The 24,103-nt window shown below is 45.3% G+C and overlaps 7 protein-coding genes across 13 annotated transcripts in view; 4 read left to right on the forward strand and 3 right to left on the reverse strand.

Annotated features, from left to right (window-relative positions):
* LOC131892952 (facilitated trehalose transporter Tret1-2 homolog) overlaps positions 1 to 1,501 on the forward strand; it is a 2,607-nt gene extending 1,106 nt beyond the window's left edge. The window contains exon 5 of the mRNA XM_059242829.1: positions 49 to 1,501. Within this exon, the coding sequence (XP_059098812.1) occupies positions 49 to 887 (839 nt within the window). The 3' untranslated portion in view covers positions 888 to 1,501. The remainder of the gene's footprint in view (positions 1 to 48) is intronic.
* A 59-nt stretch (positions 1,502 to 1,560) lies between these two features.
* On the forward strand, positions 1,561 to 3,465 carry LOC131892956 (uncharacterized). Its single transcript, XM_059242834.1, has 5 exons — positions 1,561 to 1,779; positions 1,867 to 1,973; positions 2,350 to 2,481; positions 2,551 to 2,674; positions 2,755 to 3,465. Exons 1-5 carry the CDS (start codon positions 1,688 to 1,690, stop codon positions 3,401 to 3,403), a joined length of 1,104 nt encoding a protein of 367 aa, XP_059098817.1. The 5' UTR covers positions 1,561 to 1,687; the 3' UTR covers positions 3,404 to 3,465.
* Positions 3,466 to 3,820: 355 nt separating this feature from the next.
* Positions 3,821 to 6,174, reverse strand: LOC131892960 (protein phosphatase inhibitor 2-like). 2 transcript variants are annotated; one of them, XM_059242841.1, is made up of 3 exons: positions 5,871 to 6,174; positions 5,562 to 5,783; positions 3,821 to 4,267 (listed from the first exon to the last, which is right to left on the reverse strand). In XM_059242841.1, the coding sequence occupies exons 1-3, from the start codon at positions 5,954 to 5,956 to the stop codon at positions 3,931 to 3,933; spliced, it is 645 nt and encodes a 214-aa protein (XP_059098824.1). In that variant the 5' UTR covers positions 5,957 to 6,174; the 3' UTR covers positions 3,821 to 3,930. The 2 variants fall into 2 exon arrangements, with proteins under 2 accessions (XP_059098824.1, XP_059098823.1); XM_059242840.1 differs by having other exon boundaries at positions 5,562 to 5,786; positions 5,871 to 6,168.
* A 331-nt stretch (positions 6,175 to 6,505) lies between these two features.
* On the forward strand, positions 6,506 to 8,862 carry LOC131892964 (reactive oxygen species modulator 1-like). 2 transcript variants are annotated; one of them, XM_059242844.1, is made up of 3 exons: positions 6,506 to 6,761; positions 6,997 to 7,168; positions 8,363 to 8,862. In XM_059242844.1, the coding sequence occupies exons 2-3, from the start codon at positions 7,017 to 7,019 to the stop codon at positions 8,601 to 8,603; spliced, it is 393 nt and encodes a 130-aa protein (XP_059098827.1). In that variant the 5' UTR covers positions 6,506 to 6,761; positions 6,997 to 7,016; the 3' UTR covers positions 8,604 to 8,862. The 2 variants fall into 2 exon arrangements, with proteins under 2 accessions (XP_059098827.1, XP_059098829.1); XM_059242846.1 differs by having other exon boundaries at positions 6,506 to 7,168.
* On the forward strand, positions 7,489 to 8,364 carry LOC131892963 (adrenodoxin-like). The gene has a single exon (XM_059242843.1). The coding sequence runs from the start codon at positions 7,774 to 7,776 to the stop codon at positions 8,215 to 8,217; it is 444 nt and encodes a 147-aa protein (XP_059098826.1). The 5' UTR covers positions 7,489 to 7,773; the 3' UTR covers positions 8,218 to 8,364.
* On the reverse strand, positions 8,753 to 11,195 carry LOC131892953 (uncharacterized). The gene is made up of 3 exons (XM_059242830.1): positions 10,721 to 11,195; positions 9,229 to 10,008; positions 8,753 to 9,144 (listed from the first exon to the last, which is right to left on the reverse strand). The coding sequence occupies exons 1-3, from the start codon at positions 11,072 to 11,074 to the stop codon at positions 8,929 to 8,931; spliced, it is 1,350 nt and encodes a 449-aa protein (XP_059098813.1). The 5' UTR covers positions 11,075 to 11,195; the 3' UTR covers positions 8,753 to 8,928.
* A 3,328-nt stretch (positions 11,196 to 14,523) lies between these two features.
* The window catches only part of LOC131892947 (uncharacterized), a 66,234-nt gene continuing 56,654 nt past the window's right edge, over positions 14,524 to 24,103 (reverse strand). For 4 of the 5 annotated variants that reach the window (XM_059242819.1, XM_059242821.1, XM_059242820.1 and 1 more), the window contains 3 exons: positions 23,324 to 23,893; positions 17,720 to 17,920; positions 14,524 to 17,600 (listed from right to left, as the gene is read on the reverse strand). In XM_059242819.1, the coding sequence (XP_059098802.1) occupies positions 15,426 to 17,600; positions 17,720 to 17,920; positions 23,324 to 23,893 (2,946 nt within the window). In that variant the 3' untranslated portion in view covers positions 14,524 to 15,425. The remainder of the gene's footprint in view (positions 17,601 to 17,719; positions 17,921 to 23,323; positions 23,894 to 24,103) is intronic. The other variant, XM_059242822.1, reaches the window with a different exon arrangement.

Here is a 24,103-nt window from a genome sequence, read left to right on the forward strand (position 1 = left end):
TTGGAATGCTTTTCGTGCCCGAAACACCACGATGGCTCATCCTTCAAGGCCAGGATGAAGAGGCCAAAGCGAGTTTGGAATGGTTTCGAGGGCGAGAAAATCAAGAGTTGATCTTCCTCGAAATCGAGAACATCAAATGCGGGATCGAATTCGGACAAATGACTCGCGTGACTTTGGCCGATTTGAAGGAGGCTTGGAAGCCTTCCGCTATTTGCTTGGGTCTGATGTTCTTGGCCCAATTCTGCGGGCTGAGCACTCTCGTGTTTTACACGGTGAGCATCTTCCAATTGGCACGATCATCTTTGGACCCTCGGGTGGCTTCCGTTTTGGTTGGAATCACCCTCTTTCTCTCCAGTTGTCTGACTCTTATTGTCGTCCCCAAGTTTAATCGACGATTAATCCTCCTGATCTCGATCTTGGGAATGACCCTAGGCATGATTGTTCTGGGCATTTGTTTGCATTTCATCGAGCAAACGCCTCCTGATCAGCCCTTGACTTCGGTTTTGAAGTGGTTACCCGTGACTACGGTGATCCTCGCCTTATTCATTGGCAATGGCGGATTCGGGACCTTGGTTTGGATCGTCATGGCCGAGATCTTGCCGCCCAAAGTCCGCAGCTTGGTCACATCCCTGAGCATTTGTTTCGGTTTTCTTATGGGCTTTGTGGTGAGCAAGACGTTTGTGGACTTGGCGGAGGCTATCAATATATCGGGCACATTTTGGCTCTATGGGGTGATCAATTTTCTAAGCATGATCGTGTTGGGTTGGGTTTTGCCCGAGACTCGAAATCGGACCATAGAGCAAATTCAAAAGAAGTTCACGCGATCTTACACGAAATTCATGGTCCCTCACCAAGAGGACTACGAGGAACTTGTGAGCTACTCATAAATCATCCTGTAATTGGACATCATAAGTACATAACTTTGTTAGAATAACATTTCTAAATGAGAAATACATATCAAATCGATCTGGGATTACTTTGCCTACATACTGTACAACCCAATCAAATCCAAAGTTAATTTTGCCTAAGCTTCTTATCTCGCGTATAATCCGCAGCTGTAAAATGAGTGTTACACTAATTCGACCTCAATAATGGTGGCTCTTCAGGCAGTTTTCGTGCTTTTTATCAACATGGCCTTAACACAAGCTCTAGGCATCAATCACGATGACTCCTCTCGTGCTTCAGACAACGAAGCCCCCTTTATTGCCTTTCACAAGTTTCCCCAATGCTTGGAAGACAGCGATTGTTCTGGATCCGGCGATCTGTGCTGTCTGTTCCAATGTTGTGTGAGTGGTCAATGTTGTATTCCTCAAGGATGCTCGCTAAAAGGCTGCGAGTACTGATACTGAAGAGAGGCCTTCTCAGCAAACCATCAATGAAACTGAATGTCATCGCTGAAAAGCTCTATTGTGGCTTGGGAATGAAGTCCATTTTTGTATGTTCATACGAAAAGGCTCAAAAGAGAGAGAGGCGGGCAATAAAGTAAACTAAGAATGAGAAACATACTCCTTGTTCAGGCTAAAATCGATTTGTTCGTTCATTCGTTCGTTCACTTGGGCTTTCTTTCTTGATTCGAGGGTCGAGCACTCAAAGCACTTCGACGACCCATTCCTTCAGTCTTTAATAGTAAACGAATTGAAAGAGGTGACGTGTGAACGTAAACGTGAGCGAAGAGTTACCAAATCAAATGGAGGAATTGGCCTTGGAAGATGCCGGGACTCGGGTCACTCTTGCTACAAGTCATCACCCTAAATATCCAGCGGCTAACGTACTCGAAGAGTAAGTGGACAGGAAGCCCATGCCTTCTTTAGATTAAGCGACACGACGTCATCCACTTCTAATCCGTCTTGTAAAACCCTATTCCAGATCGGGCACTAAGCCGTGGATTAGTACGGGAATGTATCCACAGACCATTGTGCTGACTTTCAGCGACTTAAAGGCCGTAACCATGGTCGGGCTCAAGAGCTACAACGGTGATAATGCCATTTTGTCAATACAAACAATGAATGACCTCCATACATGTTGGATTCTTAGCTCTGTGATGGCTATCTAGTAATTATCTTAAGGGAGTCGAATTTTTGGGTACTATTATCATGAACGTTTTTATGGTGTCCATGGCCATTCCCGCCGCATTCATTTTATGGGTATAAAAATAGCTTTGATTGCGTTTGCGTGTGAATGATCGAGATCGTCTCTAGAAAACAAACACGAGGGATTAGATGCGAACCTAAGGTGAATTTAACATGTTCACTTCAGTCATACATTCCTTAAGGCAATCTGGGGTGCGATGAAGAATGTTATTAATCCCTTGCAACATTCCTGAACGATGAACAACTTTTCTTTTTCCAGTCAAGGAAATCGAAATTGAAAGCTCTTCGACAGACAGAACAACTAACTTTACAGCCATAAAGACGAAGATTTTGCCAATATCACTGGGATCTCCTCAAGACCACGTGATCGTGGATTCTAAAGACACTGCAGGTACGAATGCCACCTTTTCAAAGCAATTCATCCCGGTATCGAAACAAAAAAAATCCCCTTTTTTTACAGCATTTGGAGCCCAGCATATCCGCCTTCGAATCACAGCCGGATATGACAATTTTTGTGCCATTTATCAGTTGTCCATTAAAGCTTCGGACAACGCTGGCGCGAGGTTGGATTCGACTGATGCAAGGTACAGTACACCGTACACCGTTGTATTATTACCAAAATCCTTTCAAACCTCTTGATAATTTTCTACAATTTCCATTCCAGTCCGGCTTTTGATAGCACCAACGCTAACGAGAAACCTTTTAAAAGCCAATCGGAACAGGAGAAAAAGTTCGAATTCTCGTTCTCACAACCCAAGGCTAATTCGGGAGACCCGTTCGTGTTTAACGCCCAACGTCAAGCCGAAGAAGTGTCCAAAGCTGCCGAGAACTTCGGTTTCCGTGTCCCATCCGCCAAGAAGCGCATGAATGGGACAAATCGGGACAATGCCGAGACGTCCGAGGACGATGGTGATGATGATGATCGCGGCATCCCTCAGCCATCCTGGCGACCAGGAGCCACTAACTTTGACGATCTGCCTTTGCCTAAACCTAGTGATCCACAGAGCTTATTCAATCAGGACGATGACCAGGACAATGATGATGAGCAAGAGGAAGAGGAAAGCCAGGATCCACTCTATCCCGAATCTGTTCCAGTTCGTGACCTAGTACATGGGTCCCGATTTCCTCCGGCTGAGAATGGAACAGTCTTCCCACGATCCAATGAGGTGACTGGCTTTAATTTCGGGGCTAAAAAGGACTCTGAAGAGGATGCGGATGTGGATTCGGATGGAGACGATAGCAGCAATCGGGTGACCACGTTTGGAGACGCGTTTAACATGCTCGATGGCGAAAACGACTCCGACGAACTGTGAGCTGTGTTACATTGTGTGTTTGTATTCGTTACATGGATATTATATTCTTTCTCATCATGGCATTCAGCGTTCTAAAGTCAGGCGGCAGGTTTGAAGAGGGGTGTGGGTGGGATGTAGCGTGGCATTTGAGGATGGCTTGCAACTCCTTTACTTAAGTCGATGGAGGAGGATGGGGAGCAAGAGGGGAAAATCCGTGTCTGTCTTTTCTATCAATCGTCATACAGTACACTACATTGCAGAATCATCGGGCACTTAACATTGCGGGTACTTCAGTTCGTCAAGCTCAAGGCGAGGGCTACAGATGGGCTGTGGGGTAAGGGGGCGTTTCTTTGGCAAAACGAGTACAACCACTGTTGGTCAAAAGACAACGAACCTTTTGGGGCTGAATTGAAAATTTTGCGTTTTCTTTCTCATAATAAATTTTGCGTTTTCTTTCTCATAATAATAGTATATCACACGTTAGCAATGAAGACTTGAAGAAGGAGAAACGAAGAAAATTTGTACCTCAACTTGTCAATCAATGTGACTTAGGAGGACTCGCTTGCAGGCTTGATAAGCGACTCATCTCCGCCTGTAGTCTCCGCCACCGTGTCCATGGTTGATTCTTCGTCTTCAGGTGCTTGGTCTTCTTGACTCTCCGGATCCTTTTCGTCACTTTTGCTAGTGTCCTCCTCCTCGCCTTCCTCCTCCATGAGTTGTCTGGCCATCTTGACGGCGTAAAACTCGTTGTAGTGTGCTTTCCGCTTCTGTTCGAACTTTTCGCGGTTCTTCCGCTCTTCTGGTGATAAAAGTTTGAGATCTTCTTCGTCCCCACTAGGTTCTGAAAGACGTCGCGGTCTTTTGCTCACGTCAGCCGCAGCGATCCTGGAACAAAATTAACGATTCATGAGTACGAATGAAACGGCAAATGCGAGGTTTCCAATGCAAATACCACAAATAATTGATCAGGATGGGTGGGCCAGCCTGAGTTAGCGTCCAGGAGGAACTATAAATTTACCCTAGTAACTTTGATTCACATCAAGTTGGTCGCTCTTATTGAACTTGTGAAATACAGTTGAGTTCAGTAATGTAAGTAAGGAAAAATGTCTTTCACACTAGGATGGAAATGATAACTCGATTCTCTCACAATTTTTTTTTCAATCCAAATCCCTTGATCCCTGAGGCAATGGGTGCCTTAGGTTTCATTTTCAATCCCATTAAAAACCATAGCTCGAAATAAGCTGCATTGCTAATCAAATTTCCTTTGACTCTATTTCATGCCTTCAAAATTGAATAAGCTATTTTCAAATCCTTCCAGGATCATGAATATTGGGATGGCTTTGGAACCGATATCGATGTTTTGCACGCCGACGGCAACTTCAAGCACATGGTCCGTCAGTTTCTTAAAATCTCTCAAATCATGACATGCTCAGAAAGTACTCCGACCAGGGATTTTCCCATTTCGCTAGACAGAGAGATGCCTTTTTGGCAATGCCGCAAGAATAGAATATGATGCAAATTGGCAGAACGTTGGAATCATTCTAAACTACTTCTCACAATCCCAATCTAAGACTGCGTCTTTGATTTGGAATTCCCAAGCCATTATCTAGATTGCTCACCCGTGGTCGTTGACTAGAATTGGCGGCAGATATTGACAATCGCTCAAAGGCAAAAGTACGTCAAACCAGACCCAACAGATAAAACCATAAATCCTCGGATACCTGAGGACATCACCCACCCACTGCATGTGGCTGTAGGTAATGGATGGCTGAGTAATTGCTTTTAAAACTAGGACATGTCAATAATTTGGCTTTGAAACTATTCAGGTTTTCTTCACCTGATTCTAATATTCATCACCAATTATGTATATTCATCCAGTGCTGATTTATCAGGCTCGTTCTCCATCGCTTGGGCGAAAACCGGTTCACCATCTCTCAAGTCTTATTGGGAAGGACAGAGGAAACCCATGATGTCCAACCCTACGGAAATGACACAGAATACATCTGCCAATAAACCGGAACAACTCCTGGACAGTTTGTAAATGATTCCTCCTTTTTCCGCTCACAATCGATATTGTCATGTCCTGGTATCTTTATTTCCCCTACATAACTCGACTGGACTCGTCACTAAATAATGCATGACCGACCAACCCTGTGGTAAAACGAGCCATCCTTCTTACCTGTCGGCCAAATCTTGAGCATCCAATTCATCGGCTTTGGCCACCGATCCAGCCGCGCCCTCTTCCTCTTGTTCCCCCGCTTCCTCCTCCCCGTCCGCATTGTCCGTGGCGTATTCATAGGGCGTTTTGGGCTCATCGATCTTCATGAAACCATAATCCTTGGTCGCCGGATGCAGGGTCTCCAGGATGTTTTGCTCATCGAAGTGCGGATTTTTATCCGAACTACTAAGAAGAACCAGAAAGAAAAACAGCTTCTTTTATTCAACCCGTTACTTGCCTGCCGGATTAGAAGTGGTCGTCACTACTCACTGACGGGGTTCCAGATCACGTTGCTCGAAACTCGTGGAAGGCTTCAAGATGCCTCGTTTGGGCAATTTCCCCAGATTTTCCGTCATGACTTGTGCCCGTTGAGCTTCCTATCAAAGTCGGAAGTGAGAAGGCTCGGACTACCTTCGGATTGCCTGCCAACCCGATCGAGTGTTATGGGTGATCCAAAGAGTAAACACTACTGTACATACACAGACCGAGTATGTATGCTCGAACGTACGTACTATGACCCGATATTATCCAAAGGCAGTGTCCACAATGCTGGCAGGCTGACACGAGGGATAGAACAGAGAGAAAGAACGCCAAACGGAAGGAACAGACAGAGGGGCGAAACTTCGAAACTCGGAGGAGCGCCTCTTTCATTTCATCAGAGCCCAATTCAGCTGAAAAGCTCAAGTTTGGGTCAGATGTTCTTTTTTATTGGGTCAAGGTGTGATATATCATTTTTTTTCCTTTAGTAATGCCAGGGTTTGAGCCTTTTGAGCATTTGACCTCTTAGCAGAATAGCGTCCATGATGGCTGGGGTAATATTTAAGGCCAACGAGTGGCAAAATGGCTGCTTTGAGATCAATTTGGCAGGACTGACTGTACAGAAAGAAGGGAGAGAAAAGAGAGAAAGACAGGGCTGACGGGCTGGTTGACGGTTCGGATGGTCTTGGAATTGTTCCCCCACGCCGAGAATGGGACGAGGAATGTGGTAGAATTGGGCCCGCCCCAATTCGCGAGAACAGAGAAAGCGACTTTGGCGGGACAAAAAAAAGGGAACAGCATTAAGATCGACCGTCGACCTTGAAAAGGACGAAAGAGACGGACGGTCAGAGGAATGTGAAAGAAACCCCACATCATAAAAATTTTGTCCAAACTTTGTTCGACGTGAGGTTTTTTATATGCTTCACTATTTGCTACTTAAATTCCTTCTTCTTTTGACGCCAATCTTGAAAGGCAAAGGAACAATTGTATGTGAATGCTGCATGTAAATCAAGTACTGATTCGTATTGACTAAGGAATGTAATCGAAGCTTCTCAAAGTTTTAATCTTTGAATGTACCTCAAGGCTGACAACGTTCTAGCTATGTGTATTTAAAGTAACAGCTCGGTGTCCCATCCAGATCATTTTGCCATCTCTTCGATGAGTTTTCCGCCTTCGGCTGAAAAGGCAGATTCTTGGCCAGAACTATCAACAAATTATCACGCAACTCAACGCCATCCTTCCCTCAGAATCACTCTTGAGCCCCTCCTACAACCCGGTCATCCCAAGGTTGAACGCTATCTCACCGACAAGTACGTATAATATATACTTCTCACATGGCTCTTTTAAAGTGATAGGTTTACAATTACGAATGACTTCATCCCACTCAATCTGCTTGTGCCGCTCTCTGGTGAAGCTACGCCGTACATGATAGGAATATGTCTCTGAAAATCGAGCGTACATGCGAAATATTCCAATTCTCCCAGTATGGCTCCAAGTATCAAGTATCCGGACGGTTCGGACCAAGATATCGAGCTAGATTGGCATTCATTGAACAGTTTGCCGTTGAAGGATGTTTGTTTATCTCGCGGGGACGACTAGTCAGCTGTCGCGGCATGTGTTTCAATGTGTCTTCTGCCTTGCGAATCAGCTCAGTCAGTAGAAGAGTAAGAACTGGAAGCACGTAACGTACTATCGCTCGCCATGATTGCTTGTGACTTGTTAGCAGCCAGTTCACTCAGCGATGGCTGTTGTTGACCTGATCAACTTTGGAGGGCTCTTCTGGCACATGGTCAACCCTAGATAGATCGAGCCATTACTGAATGGTTGTAACGTCTGGGATATCTTTCAAAACCATCTAGCTGGGTTGCGACTGAGCTGAATACCGAGTAAGCCCCACATTAGGACTGTTTTCGCCATGGCCTTGCGACATTTAGGCCGTATGGCGATGAAGAAGTGCTGGGCACCACGCCTCTTGGCTTCCAGTCAACGAGCCTTTCATCCTTCGTTGGCCAGATTCGACCAGGAAGTGTCCGTGACCTTCGAACTGTCCGATGGACGGAAGCAGACCACCCAGGCCAAGATTGGACAGAACTTGTTGGACATTGTGGTCGACAACGAGATTGACATCGACGGGTTTGGAGCGTGTGAAGGCACTTTAGCTTGCTCCACCTGCCATCTGATATTCAAACAGGCGGACTTCGATCGCATCCAGGATGAGGTCACCGATGAAGAGCTGGACATGCTGGATTTGGCTTACGATCTGACGGACACGTCGCGCTTGGGATGCCAAGTTTGCATGACTAAAGAGTTAGATGGGATTAGTGTGAAAGTGCCGGAGAGTATCAACGATCAACGATGACATTACTCCATGGCCTTTTAACCGATATGTTGGCTATGAAACATGTACTATGCTCTGGAAATATAGAACTTCGTGATGAACTAGTTTTTGCCCATTGGGCGTGATCGCTCGACTGACGATTGTTTGACTCTCCTCCGTCTTCCAGAATGCCTGCCATGATGCCCCAAGGTGGGGGACAACAACCCTCGTGCTTTGATCGGATCAAGATGGGATTTGCCATGGGCCTCTGTGTTGGTATGGCCTCGGGGGCCATCTTTGGGGGGTTCAGTGCCCTCCGTTACGGCCTGAGGGGTCGGGAGTTGATTTCCCAAGTTGGAACGGTCATGATTCAGGGCGGAGGCACCTTTGGCACATTTATGGCGATTGGGACCGGAATCCGATGCTGAGATCCAGCTACTTTCAACCCAAACCATTTTATTCATGAACTGAAGTGTCAGACCCATTTCTCGTCGGCTTTTTGCTCGCTCGAAACCGGCTGAATATTTCGAATGCTGTTGCTAGTGCATTAAATGCAACATACAAGAGAAACTCGGTGTTAGTCGCAAACACGTTTATACAAGATGGGACTGGGGTGGGGTATCTTTGTCACCCCGGTTGACATGAAATTAGGAGAATGAGCAATAAAATTGGAATGCGGAAGGATCATCGGGCATTCTTCTTTGAGCAAATGTGTACGAAGAATCACTTTAAGTTCGATGTTTTAATGCGCTATCAAGTTGATGTGGGGGAAAATACGTTCTCCTTGTTGGAATCCGGGGGGTGCGAAGCGGACTCTTGACGCGAAAATGAGCCCATCAAGATCGATGTGGAGTTACCTGGACCTATGGGCGAAAAAGTGGGCGATCCCATGGATGCCGCTGGACTGACTGAAGTGCGGTGACGGTACTGAGGCGTGCCAGGTTCCTTGGAACCCGAGGACCAAGTGGACTGAAATTGAGTAGTTGGGTTCATTTTTTTTGTCACGGTCAATTCAAGGATAATTCAGATTCAAAGACATCGCTCGTCACTCACACTTCTGACAATGGGATTGGTCGGTGTCTTGACATCCATGAGCCGAGGAATGAGGAAATGATGTTCCACATCTTCTCCCTCGCTACTTTGACCAGGGTGATGGTCGAGTGCGCTCGGCAAGCGTTTCACCGGGGAAGACATCCAATGATGCGGTGTCTCGTCCTCGTCACGGTCGGAAAATGCGTCTTCTTCCTCCTCTTCAAAATCCGGAGGTCCACAATCAAACAATTTTCTCCGCGAAGTCGACAAATTGTTCTGTTGTTCGTCCATAGGTTGCTGGACCTGCGAAGAGTTCTGTTGAGAGCTCGGTCCGGTTGATATCTCTGAAATGACCTTGTGCTGGGCCCGCTGATTTTCGAAGAATGTAAAATAGGTCGCCAATTGGGCCTCGAAGGATTCGGGCAACTCGGATGGAAAACTCATCACGGTTTGCGTGTATTGCGTGGTGGTGGTCTTGACGTTTCCGTCCACCGAGGATCGTCGGCTCGAGTTGTCCATGATACTCTGGGCTAACATTGGTCTGAGTATGGGCGACGCACCCGTGTCCATGGGCAAAGTTGTGCTGTTAATTTGCGAATGGTTCACCGGCAAATCCGGAGGACTTTTCAGATCATGAGTCTGGTTGAAATAACGGTTGATGGCTTCTTGCGTTCGATTTTCCAATTCGGGGTCCATCACCGAATGGGCCGTCTCCTGTTTCCACGGCGAGTCATCCGAAATCTCCACAGGAAACAAATTGCTTTGTTGATCAATAGTCCAAAATCGCCCAGATGAGGAAGTCTGCCATGGAAAAGAGTTGAATCTGTTTATTTGGTTGGAGCAAAGGTAATTTTGAAAGCCTCCGATTTCATTTTGAAACGTTACTTGCTTCAACACTCAAGACATTTTTGGTCCGAGGCAAGAAGTTCTAAAAAAATCATTCATGTTTTTGAGTGGCATATTGAAGAAACTTAATTGAACCCAGAAGAGTTCCAATATCAAAAGACATTTCCTTAAACGGACTTGGGCTAAACCTATCAAGGCGATGAAGGACGTCTCCGGGCATGATTGGATGAGGAGGCACAAGAGAACGAGGATGCTCAATCAGATCATCACGGAGTTTGCAAGCGTTAAATAAGTATTCTATCAATCGAATGACATTAATGATTAACTGACTACCCTTCCTCAGCCTGAGCTAGCGAACCTGACTGACAAGCTGACAACTTAGATTAAGGTCTTTAACTTTTTAAATCTAACCAGACTTGGGCTAAACTTCACAGACTTTAATTTAGATTAACTTTTCACTTCTTGCAATTAAGCTTATTTCATGCTCTTAAAGGATGCCATATTTTTACCAGAAAATGTGGAATAACTTATTGTATAGAACATCTAACTAAATCTACTTCAATTTCCTCTACGGCTATGTTTGAGAGATATTCGTTCAATCAAAGCTTGTCAACTTCCAAAGTAACCGTTAACCGTATCAATTTGCCAATGCGATGGAGATACTCACGGATTCGGAATTCGGACTTTGGACGATATTAAAAAGGCTGGGACTCAAAACGGGTCTTTGAAGTTTGTCAATCATGGTGATATTACAATCAAAGGGGTTGCTTCTGACGGGAAACCGCCCGGGGCGGAACTGATTCCGCCTGGGCCCCGAACCCGATCCATGCGATCCACCGCCCATCGTACCGCCGCCTCGGGAGAAATATGACGGTCGAGAAGAGCACGGCGTGGTGAGCCCTTCCACGGCGGGTTCAAGCATGGAAGTCGACGAGCAGGCGGAGGTAGGTCGGTCGTTAGTGGGAGTGGAGGCGGTGGAGCGTTTACTCGGCTGAGTGGGCGTGTGCATGCTCGTGTCCATAGTGAGTTTCCAATAATCCCCGAGGTCTTTCTCGGCGCCGCTCCGTGTTATGGAGGAATATATGGATGGGTGTCAGTTGAGTGCTTGCTGTGTGTGCATTGTTTCATTGGATTTTTTGAAACTCGTGACGCTCATCGTGACCAATGACGTTGAGCGGAAAACAAACCGCGAACGACTCACCAAACCTAGCTAAGAATTTCTAAATTTGCTGTGAATGGAAAAGTAGCTTCGATGGAGATAGGGCTAGCTCATAAAAGTCATCATGAGATGACGATTGCTTCTGGAAATGGAACATGTCATCCTGATGTGAAGGAAAATTTTTAGAGTACAATAGACCCAATAGACTAGCTAGTTGGCGTTAGATGCCTTGCCCGGATGATCACCTCAGAGTCTTACAAGAAACTAAGAAAAAATAATAATAATTCTTTGTAGAAACTGGCCAAGTGTAATAGCTGTGCCAATTATAAATACCTTTGCTATCTTTTTTTTACTGCTGCGCTGAAACGATCCATTTTTAACCCTTTTGGTCTAATTTCTAACATAGTTTTTTACCAACCAAGATAACTCAGTGTTAGATCATAGCCAAGCATAGATTGACTTGAAATGGAATGATAAATAGGGTCCAGTCATCAAATTGTCAAGGTAAAAGGAAACTGAAAATATTTTTTGCTCTATTTTTGCCATTTTGCTCTTGTTAAGGTGTGAGAAATGGACGGATCAGGAGGAATTTCCAAACTCACTCAAACGGCAAGCACAAAGTAAACCAATCTAGTACAACTTAACCGAAACAAAAAGGGTATTTTTGAAAGAGAGTTTAGACAGGCATATCCGGTTACTACATTAGAGAAAATCTGCGATTATGTGAAGTAAAATTTGGCTCCATTTATCATATTGAGCCAAAGATCCTTTTTGGTTGTTTTTACAACGAATCTTCATTCATTTGCAGTACGATATTTCGATACGACCAGGGCGGAAGAACGCATAGGTGTAAGTTACATGCTATTTATTTAGTTCGGCTCATATCTTCAAGACAAGTCAAAGGCCTTCAAGGATTCCTTGGCATAGGCTATATTGAAATTATGTTGTTGAGGGTTAATTGTGGTACTCTTCTGTACTGTTCTTTTTTAAGCATATGAATCTAAATCAAAGCAACTATCTGTCAGCAAAGTACTCAAGCTACTTAAGCAAAGCTTTGCATCATTAAAGTTTCCTTCCCATAAAGGGTTTGATAAGGAAAACGAACGATGGTTGTCGTCATTAACTCAATACAATATCATTTTTACTTGCCCACTTTACAAATTTCCAGACATTTGAAAGAAACCCTTATCGATCCTCACTTTTATCCTTCGGGCAGGAAACCTTCACCTTTTTTAGATGATAATGCTTGCATTTCATTGTTTGAATTGATAGATCAAAAGTGGACGTAGATTACGGGAAAGAAAGAAACGAGGAAGTTGGCCTCAGTGCTTCACGAGAAAAACGCATTCACAAGGGCCAAGTTTCGTTCATTGGCTAAGCTAATCTACTACAATCTCGTACGTCGACTCTCACTTTCTCTGCACGCTAAGCAGCCTCTTTCGGCACATCTTCTGGGGTATACCCGATAGTTATGGGGATGACGGTAATCCCGGGGTTTCTTGGTTCGCAGGGAATCGGTTGGATCGATCGAATCATGATGCTCCATGGAGGCGCTCTGCACGCGACTTGCAGGGAATTATTTGGCCACCATCCAAATGTTCCTAAAGCTCGCGAGAGGAGAACGAAGACGACGATCACGACGAAGCCTTAAGGTCTGATTTATGCCTGGGTTGCTTCTTGGTCATGGCCCATTCTGAATGGCTCGATCCTCCTTGTGTATGCCATAGGGACTGAACCAAAGGTATGGGTGTATCTCTGAGTGAAATGACAGGAACGCAAGTTGATTTTTCTTATTGTTGAGTATAGTTGTCATCTTTCGTTTATTTCGCTCATGGTTTGAATTATGATCTTGGAATGAAACGGTAAAACATTGACGTTGTTTGTGGTTGGTGGAATATTACGTATAGTATGAGTACTAGAACTGTTTGCCTTGTTGCATTTGAATTCAATTGAAAATGTCAGTTCAATTTAGCATGTTGTGGGGTCATTTGTTCTAATCTCAGATCAGATTTGCATCTCAATCATTCGCAACACAACGACAGTCAGGTTATAATCATTAGTTCAATGCATAAAAGTGATTTCAATCACATTGATGACAAAAGAAGAAATGATAATGATAATGATAATAATGATAATATTAATGTTTATGATAATATTAATTGCAACCGTGGATTATAATACTCTTTTTGCATATTGTCGTTTTTTTATTAGTTTTATTATTATCCTCGTCACCTACGACAGTTCGAGATGGAACACGTGATTAGCTACAAAACAGGATGATGATGATAATGGTGATTATGATTGCCCCATCGGCATACATTGGATAACCCTACAAGAAACGATGGGAAAACCCCAACTTCTCCCGGAAACATTGAAGCTAATGGTTTTTGGCATGAAGACTCTTTTATTTTTCTTGCTTGCGAATCCAATTGCCATTAATCTTCATTCTAATTGCGCAATTGCCTCCACACGTGTGCCACATGAATTAAGTTTGAATGCAAAGGTTATATTATTTTGTACTAATTCTAATATTAGTAATGGTAGTCGTATATAGTAGGCCGCTTAGGTTTGAGGGGCAATCTTGAGTTTTGCATTCAGAGAAAAGGGCTAACTTTGCGAGGCAGGCTTGTTCCCTACTATGGTTCCTTGAAGAACAACAAAATAGTCACACTAAATAACATGAGCAGGATATGCGAGTGTGTTTTGGGGTGTTGAGGAGAATCTTCTCAGGATCGACTGGCATTTCAAGGATTTGATTTGGCACAAGGTCTCTTAATTTCTGTTTCCACTCTAGCAGATCCTGGAGGAGTAAATCTGGATTCTGTCTGACAAGGCAGTTTTGTGAGTAGCTATGCAATCAAGCATATTTTCCAATGTGATGGAATTGTGGGATCAAAAATGGCATGAAATAACTTTTTCAAGGGGGCGGATGCCTCTATGAAAAACGTACTGTGCTCCTTACAATGGTCAATCATTTCAGGGCATTGTGGATCCGACTAAACTGCAAAGAGCCGACATTACATTGTTCGGAATGTGAGTGTAAAATGTCATGGAACTGAAAAAGGATTTGAATTCATATGGTGCACTGTGGGATCATCCGATTTAAGAGAGTTCGTTTTTGTTGACTTTTTTTCACACTGGAAAAATTTGATAAATGCAAGTTCTTTTTAGTTTGATCAAGTTCGAGGAAAGGCTGAAAGAGAGAAGGAAACGATTCTCGTTGAAACAACCAAAAACAGAACCAGACCCCTCCGCACGAACCCAGATGAAATATAATTGGTCAAGGAAGGAAGAACAAATCAAGCTAGATATTGGCGAGCTTTGTTTTCAGTTTTTCATTCTAAGTAAAACGGAAGGAAATAAAACGTAAATGAATTCGATATAAACAAAGCTTAATAAATGAGCACAGAGCTAATAGAGAGTTCTGTTCGAAACGGCGAAGAGAGAGAAAGATCAAAAGATCAGATTGATGAGATGGAAAGAGAGATAGAGAGATTCAAAAGCAATGTAGCACCATGATATTCAGATGAGGCCATCAAACTCTTAGGTTTGATGGGGGGTTAAGATAGTGTAGAGATAGAAGAAAGAGGTTGGTTTGAAGGGAATTGGTTGGGCAAATCGAAGAAAAATACTGTTAAGGGGGACTCAGAAAAACAATGATTTTACCATCATCATCTTCTTTAGGTTACAGGTGTTTAGCAGGGAAAACGCAGGCTACATTTACGTGCACACATCTTTTTTACAATGGATCAAGCATTATCTTGAGGGCATGATGTACTGAATTGTCTTGAAAAATAGCATTGTTAACTAGTTTCTAATAATCTCTCTTTTTGCATGGATAGATTGAATCAGGATGGCGAGAACAAACCATTCACAAAATGTGGAAGTACGCCTTATTCAGCAGAGTAGTAAGTCGCAAATCATCTGAACTATGATCATAATAATGCATAAATTAAGAATATCCTTGGCGGGTGCAACGAATTTGAGCTACAATCATGAACTGACATCATTTCTGTTAGCCTAACCTCTTTGGTTTTTGTGGGTGGTGAGCGTTTAATACTGCAAATTATTGTCCACCCTGACAGCCTCAGCTCCGATGAAATCAAGATGACTAAAAGCTCTTGGCAGCTGTCCGTACGGTAAGAAATGGCTTTCAATTGCTCCAATGTCCGGGTTTTGTTCATAAAGTGATGAGATCAAAGCCGCACAAGTTCTATAGGCAACCATTTCCCCAACATCCACACCAAGGTAAATCTCGTGTGAGAGCTAGATCTTTTTGGCTCTTTTTGGCATCTGAGTTCGAGCTCTCTTTATTGTTGCTGGCATTGTTCTTGGAACTACTCTTTGTACTGTTGCTTCGACTCCTGGAGCTGCGATGGTCCTCACCGTTTTCGGTCAAACCTTCTACTGGACCCTGTTTGGACGACCGGTTCGACTTGGAGGCCGACTTGCGATGATGGTCCTTTCTCCGAGCCTTTGAAGACGTTCGGGGAGGATCGGCGTTGGCCACGATCTCATCACCTGGGCCCGAACCTTTCCTTAAGATTCCATTCACAGTTTTGGAAGTTATTCTAGTCGAGGTCGGACCTGAACCAGGTTCCTCAAATACCACCGAGGCTCGTTTGTTATTGTTATTATTAGAACCATCTCGGACTGCTTCTATGCTGGTTTTACCTCCTGCCATGGACGAGGTTAGGGAGTTGCTCGAGTCTGACGTTTTAGGTAACTTATACTGCTGGGAATGCGTGTATTTTCGTAGGGATGAAGCCAACCCTCCACCACCAGAGGATTCTTTAGACGCTTTCTTCGTATCGACTGTCTCTCCTATTGAGCTGCTCCCTCTTAATCTTGACAAGGTTGACGAGGAATTCGGATGTCCATTGGACGCTCCCGTAACGACACTGGAAGTGCTGCCATTGGAGGAGGGAGCTTTATACGGAGGTGGAGATAAGGTTGGAATATCCAGGGATTCCCCGGGCATGTAACTGTTGGTTGAAAAGTCCACTTCATCTGTTCCACCTCCGGCCGCATTTCCTCCTCCGTTTAGACCACTTCCTCCATGGCCGTTGGTGTTATTGCTAGTGCTTTTGTCCGGCGGCGAGCGGGAAATCACAGCTCCAATTCGACTTCGCAGCGATCTTCCGATTTTGGGTGATGCAGGTACCGACGAATTGGAGGAATTGTCCGCGCCAGAGTTGCTATCTCGAAACGAGGATGTGAGGGGAGGTTGAGGGGGGGCCACAGGCGTGGACAGGAGCCCCGTAACCCCGGTTGAGATCATCTCTGTCCTTGATGAAGTCAAGGAACAACTCGAGAATGGAATGCATGTTGAAGAGAGGGCGGGGGGCTGTGGCACCTCGCCCGAGGAAGGAGGTGAATTGACTGTTCCATTGCAATGCCCGGGTTTGGCGCGTGACTTCGGACCACTCATGGCACCAGTTTGCGTTCCAGTTCGATACGTGGTGGATGAACTTGAATTCGGGTGGCTTGTTGATTGTTCGGAATCTCTCACTGTGGCGGCACTTTGGAGGGTGTAGGGCTCGCAGATTTCATCCTGATTGAGAACTCGGATGAGGATCTTGCACCCTCCTACCGTGACAAAATCCGGCACTTGCGTGTGTGCTCGGGGTTTCAGGCGCACAAATCTCTCACCAGTGTCTATTCCTTTGTAGAATCGGCGCTCCACCTCACCGATGGAAATGCCAAACGTGCTCACCAACATTGTAATGGTTGCGTCTGTGATGTAATGGGGCACACCTGTGAGGCAAATCACTACCGAGTCATTGGTAATGTCAACCACCTTGATGGGGATACCCCGCACATAAAAGCCATAAGTGGTGAGGTGTTGCAGACTTTCCTTCTTACTCAGACAAATGTAGACATTATTGGCCACAAGCCGCACACCTTGGAGGTCGTTTAACTTGTCTTCAAATTGCTTTTCCAACTCATCTATGATCTCTGGCACTGTGATGTCGCTTAGAAGAGGATAATCTTTCGTGCTGAACATGACAGTATTTGGTTCGATGGAGTTGAGTCTGACAATATGACCCCGATAGGAAGACGAGCTGGCATTGCGATTGGCTTTGGTAGTCGAGGTAGTCGTCCACCCGCCTCCGGAATTAGACGAGGCTGCTTCCGTAGCTGACCGGGGCAAAGTGGCGTGCCCCGGACCCATCGATGCCGAGGTCGAGGCCATGGGTGAAGTGGCTGTAATGGGTAAAAGGGAAGGAAAAGACTGACTCCCCATCTGGTTCTCCTCCATCTTGCCATTAATGTACACAAAGGCATTCTGTTGGTAAGTGACTGACTGAGGTTCCTTGGCTGACGAGGTGTTGCAACCGTATTGGCGCACCACCTGGGTCTTGCTCCCGTCCTTGCTCGTTCGAATCTGAAAATTACACGAGGTTAGCTGGATAAACAATCGTCACTAACAAGTGAGAAGAAGAAGAACAACACCACATTCGTGAGTATGCCTCCCTAATGCTTGGGGAAAATAAGTGTCACTACCTTCTCCGTGAGGGTAACGCTTCTCCTTCTCAAGGTGGAGAAACCGGATGAACAATCGGTTTCTGTAGGTGAACTTGGGCAAGAATGAGTTTCCCGGGGTTGGACCTCGCCTCCGTTTCCGGACGAATCCACCACCTCAGATAAGGTATCACATGGTTTGCAATCACAGCTTGTGCCTAAGTCAAGACCATCTTGCGAGTGCTGCAGAGAGAAAAGAGAGAAACACCCGTTGAAAACTCTTTTGTCATCTTTAGGGATTTTAGGATCATGCTCTAGTTGTTGTTGTTGTTATTGTCGTCATCGTGGTTCGCTCATCATATGTAGTACAATACGTATTGTGGGCGTCACGAGTCACGATCCTGAGGAAAGATTGCCTGATATTCATTGGAAATGCAAAGCACGAAGGTTAAGGACATAAGTTAGAGGGTGACACTAAGTAGATCGAACAAGCTTCTAGCCCACGTCTCAGAGAAGACCTTGAACCAGTTGGGACTGGTAACGTGAGCGTGACTGGCAAGAGGTTGTTTTGCCTTTTTTTATGACAGTGGGGAGTAGGTTCACTTCTAGTAGAGTTCATTACACAAAACCATGTCAAGAAACGGATCTCGTACAATCCATTCAGTATCGTGTCGCACCAAAGTGTGAATGAATTTGCAACCAATGCATATGCTCCACAAGTGCGAGAGCTTCCGGTGGGATTGGAAACTGGGATATGCCGGAATCTGCTTCGAAAAGGGGCACCAAACAATTGTGCAATAATAATGGGGTTCCCAATTTCAGTTTGTTAGGCGTATTGAGAATTTGTAATCAAATGTGCCATTTTCTTTAACCCTTCAACGCGAAACTCCTCTCGTTCCACAGCTTTGATAACTCGTAGTATTTGCTCCGCCATCTATGTTTTCCTATGAATCACAGGCCTAGCCTCTTGCATTACCCACATTCCTTACTAAGAGCGATCTAGTGTGTACTCACATTCTCCGGTGAGCTGCACATATTGCACATATATACCTCCAGAATACCCGAGGCATCTAGGCATCTAGGTATTCTTGGGCAAGGCCAAGTTGTGGTAGGCACTCGAAGCGCTTTATGTTCCAAAATAGTGTACGGCAACGACTCCAAAACTACATCATTTGAGCATAAGCGCTTTAGCTAGCTGGGTAATATTTTTCTTTATTTCCAGAGATTGGGTAGATGGAATTTGTTGGTAATGCTCGACTACGTTACGCTTGAGTATGAAGTAGTTCTCATGCTTTGGAGAAAGCGAATCTATGTCTTCCCTTTGCTCTTAAGTTCGACAACGTCTTCTTTAAAGTAGTGCCGCCCATTGGACCATTTTTCATTTTTCACTTGAGAACCCGGACCAACTTTGGGATCTTAGTTCCAATTTGTCGTGAGAAAAAAGTAAATAGAAGGAGCCTTGAACGACGGAGAAGTCCTCTGTCCTCATTACCACGACCACTCCTTCGAGTACAGTACACTTCAGTTCTCGAAAATCGCGTGGATGTTTGATGTAATAAGACATTGTGCCAAAAGCCTTTTTTTGGTCTTGCTGAAACATGGGAACATAAGCCAGAACAGGAACCACGAGAGTCCTGAAAAGGGGTTCTCAAGTTGAGAAAGTTTGCAGAAACCATTTTCAAAGGAGGATATTGTTCACAAACTGGAAACAATGCCACCAGGGCCCAAAGAGCAACTTTGAGACACAAAATTCGGATGCACTTGGCCAAATGAAACGGGACTAAGAACAGGGGATTTGACTGACTTCTAGCATGCATTTCCGCCCCGGCCAAACATTACGAATCCTACCAAATCGTTGGGTATTTGTTTCCGCGCCCCACCCAAATTTGCCCTGTACCCTGATTTCGAGCAAGAATATCAGAAGCAAAAAGGAGCCATCCCACGTATTTGATCGGAAGACTTTCCTCGATGACAAACAAACTCAGACGCTCAAAAAGTGGACTGAGTCGTACTGTTCCGTATGTAGACGCTTAAGGAGCTAGAGAGATCAAGAGCCCGTGATTAATTGTTCCCAGCTCACTGAAGAGAAACTTAGCAAAATTGTTGCTTGGACCTGGGCCATCCCTACGCAAACCTCAAAGAGGCCACCACAATTCTTGAGTTTGGCAAAGTTGTGAGAGCTCAGTTTGAGAAACTGGATTTGAGGTTTAAGGGTCGTCCACTAACTCAGTGGACCACTTGGTCAAAGAAGGTACGGATCCGCTTTGCACGGTCTTGGAACATAAATTGGAACACTAACTTTGTTCTGGGCTGTTGCACGCAGTGTTTCTGTTATCATTGTATTTGACATGGCGCTAGTGAAAGGGGCAATGATAATAACAGCACCAACTTCGCCATCCAGGGAAGGAGAACAAGAAGCGAGTCAGTGGAGAATGAAAATAGGTTTGTATTCTTAGCTTTGCGTTGCTGTGTGCCCAAGCAATCTCTCAGCAGTGAACTCAAGCATAATAATATGGGAAGTAAGTATGTACAAAGGGAATCATCTCGTCCTGCTATTTACCCATCATTGAAGCCTCTAATCAATCCATGCTCTACCGCTCGTCCGTTAACCATGCTCTGTAAATCTAGCCTGATGAAAATGAAAAAAACTGGGCGATTTTCGATGAACCTTTTCAAGATCATTTGACGAGGTGGACCCGTGGTGTAAACAGATTCTAAATATCTCTCTTCATGGTTTAAAACAACCTTTGCAGGTCAGCCCTAGATGGTGCTAGATCCATGCGGTCCACTTGATGATAAGCAAAGGAAATACGAACTCGTTTCGAGAACGTCTGGATTTGTCACCCATGTGTCCCAAAGGCTAAGATTATCTGGGATCTGGATAAAGCTCTCTATCTTTATTCTACCTTCTGCTTCCTGAGGCTCGTCGTTGTCTCGATCAATCTAAACTGGATCCTTTGGCAATCATGCATGTGCGATCGTAATACGTACGGAAGTAAGACATGCCCTAGAAGTGCAAAGCATGGAATATACGTACATCGAATGTACCGACTCGTACATATGCATGCCTCCTCTGAGTCACCTTGGCAGCCAAAATCCACACTAACGAAAGTGACGCTGAATATTCAAAGAATCCCGACCACGATCTTGAAGAAGGACTTTCTCGATTTATTCGTGGCCTAAAAGAAGCCCAAAGCATGGGACCGTTTTTGGGCTTGAGGCCAAAACACGACCATGGGGTGGTTCAACTAGGTATAGGACCTCCAAAAGATGGTGCTCAAACGGGACTGACGTTCGTGGGAACACACGTGGAACGAGCAAACGATGACGAGAATGTGTAGAGCTAACCCAATGGCTTGTAAAATTATTCAAACACATCAGATGCTGAAGGCACCCTGTCAGGTAGGCCGTGTACACATTCATATATAAATATTCGGTGGCATTCAACCCCAGCCTTCCTCCCCTCCCTTCAATAGCCTGTCGCTTTTACGCGAACGAAAGGAACCATCCAACCAACCAACCATCCAACCAACCAACCAACCAACCAACCAACCAACCAACCAACCAACCAACCAACCAACCAACCAACCAACCAACCAACCAACCAAGGCCAAGTAGCATGGACTGAAATAGTGGTGTCAGAACACTACAAAGAGGACTTAAGGGCCCAGAGGCGACGGAGGATTCTGGCATTCTATATGAAAGATGATGAAAACATCCCAAAAGAAAGGAATGCACGAGGAGGGGCTTATTTGGATATTGGAACTCCCTAGACCATACCAAACTTGCACGCACGCACTTTGTCTATCCAAGAGGAGATCCCAAAGAGGTACGAGTGTACTTCTCAACACCAAAGGACCGGAAACCTTGAACTACGTACGTCTTGATATCTGAAGAGCTCGTACACATTATTCTTGAATATGAAGCTATACTTGTTCCATATTTCTGGGGTCGATGGTGAAACATGGATTGTGTGGTGTGGAAGCGACTTGTTCATGTTCCTTGTTTCAGAGGTCCACCATCACCACCTCTTGGCGAGTGAATGAAGCGTGTTGAGAGCCAAGGATTCTGGGACTGAATCCCATTTTGACAGGTTGATATGAGCTATGAGGTGGTGGCAGGTCTCCTCTATGTCACTGAATTACATATTCAATTCTGATACGCCCAGGAATGTATGGGTTCTCTCAATAGGATCCTGTCATCCAGGTGTATGGAACCATGGATATTGCCCAATCAGGCGCCAAACGGGAGGATCAAAAATAGCGCATAACAAGTATGTCTTGCTTCCTCGTAGAGTTCTTAACTATATAGGGAGGCAGAGATATTAACCGCACACTTACTATATCGAGAGGCTCGTGTAGAGAAAAGCGTCTGAATCGAGGAGGTTCTTTGAGATTTTTTTTTATCCTTCTGCTTTTGCTTTCATCCCCGAGATGATCCTGCAGCGTCAGGAAAAAAAACTGGAAACGATTGGGTTTACCCCCTGGATGTGGGAATGGAGGACACTTTATTGAATCATAAAGTGACGAAAACATCGAAATCCTTTCATCCATCCAATCTTTGCTAAATATATGGCCCGCTCAATCGGTTCTGACCTCAAGCAGGTCAAGGAATGGCCATGATGAATCATGGGACCAAACACGGGATCAACGCACCGCGCAGGATTGGACACACTTGAGGGTCTCAATTTTGACTTATGCCTAGGATGGACTAAAGAATCCACCGACCTATTACGTGTCACAAAGACAGCAAACAATAGAAATACTGGCACCAACACCGAGTTGGATCTTCAACTGGGACGGCTTGTCGTCTCTGACAATTCTTCCAAATCCCACTAACTACGGACGTATTGCCTCTATTGGCATGTGGCGCAGAGAGGATCTTTTCCTTCTTCCCCCATCTGGCTTCTCGTGTATTGTGGATCTGAAGGGGCTTTGTTGTTCAGTGACGTATAGGAACCCCTTTTCCCTCCTCCTTCTCGTCCTTTTCGTCTTTTGGTCCTCCTAAAGTCCTTAGATATATTGCACAAGGAGGATTTCCAATCCAAGCCTCCTCCCCAAAGACCACGAGAGAGAGAGAGAGCACACAGTATGAGAACTCCAAAGAAGGGACACAACTTAGGAAAAGACAATCCTTCTCGGGGCCTGGATTCTTTTAATACCGTGCACAAAGACCGAAGAAAACAAGCCAACTAGAGGTAGCGGAACAAACGTGCCAAACTATTGAAGTATGCACGTTTTCACGACTAGAGAGAGTCTGTTTACCTTTCAGAAGGCAAAATATTGCGTCTGAAAACTACTGAAGGTCACCACTTTGACGTGTGTTCCTGATACAAAAGGGAGAAGAGAGAGAGAGAGAGAGAGAGTAAGAGAGAGAGAAACCACTCCTGATTCTGATTGAAGCAAGCAAACAGAAGTGACCAGGAATAATTGGATCCGAGTGACCACCAGGCGTTGGCGTTGATCCTGGCCAAATCTGATCTCCCCCTTGGCGGACTAGATGAACCTTGTGGCAAATTGTTATAGAAACTACTGTGGAACCATTGAACGCGAGCGGCACAGAGACGGCAGGATTCGAGGGAACCGGTCAGTGGGCACTAAACAAAAGCGCTGTGGAGACGTGCAGCCTAAACGAAGGACGGGTTACCTTGACTATGGGAGAGTCGGTGGGCGGGTTGGCCAACGCCAATTGGAGGTTGTGCGACGCCATATCCTCGTTACCCGCCAAGGTCGTGTCGAGTTGGAAGCTTTGGACGATCTCCAACAACTGATCAAGATTAAAGTGGGTGACTGGCTCGCCGGCATTCACAGTAAGGAGATCGGGCTTGCCCAATGACGAGGAACAAGTTCCGTCCAGACCAAAACCACCCCTTTGGGCCCCCGAAGAAGGCAGATTATCATGGACCGAGTCGGGCGATTGGATTCGAGCTGAACTGCCCGATCCTAATCCCGAGAGACTGCTGCTCAGATTGGATTGATGATTGAGGGAGTCTCCAAGGTCAATGATCTGGGAGGAGGTGGAAGGAGGTGGAGCCTTGGGCGTGGCCCGCGAAGAGGACGACCCCTGCTGTCTGGGATTGGAAGTGGAGGCTAAAGGCACGGACACAATCCCGCCGCCAGGGAGAGCCATTTGTACCCAAGGATAGGATGGATGAAGGGGTGGCACGGAAGACGAGTCATCACCCCCCGCATCAGAGCTTAACAGGCTTTCATCCACCTGAAAAGAAGGAGAAAGATGCGAAATTCAGCAAACCGTGGCAACATAAAGCAGCAACTTAAATAGTCTAACCTCTCTCTCTCTCTCCCCCATCTCTGATGTCCGATCTGACGCGCTCAGAGCTCAGGGGGATGATAAGTGGGTGCTCTGTGGGGTATAATTGCTCTGAACTAAGTAGACTCATGTCAAACTTGGAGTAAAGAAGGCTCA

This window comes from Tigriopus californicus, chromosome 2 (genome assembly GCF_007210705.1).
Source record: "Tigriopus californicus strain San Diego chromosome 2, Tcal_SD_v2.1, whole genome shotgun sequence".
NCBI lineage: Eukaryota > Metazoa > Arthropoda > Copepoda > Harpacticoida > Harpacticidae > Tigriopus > Tigriopus californicus.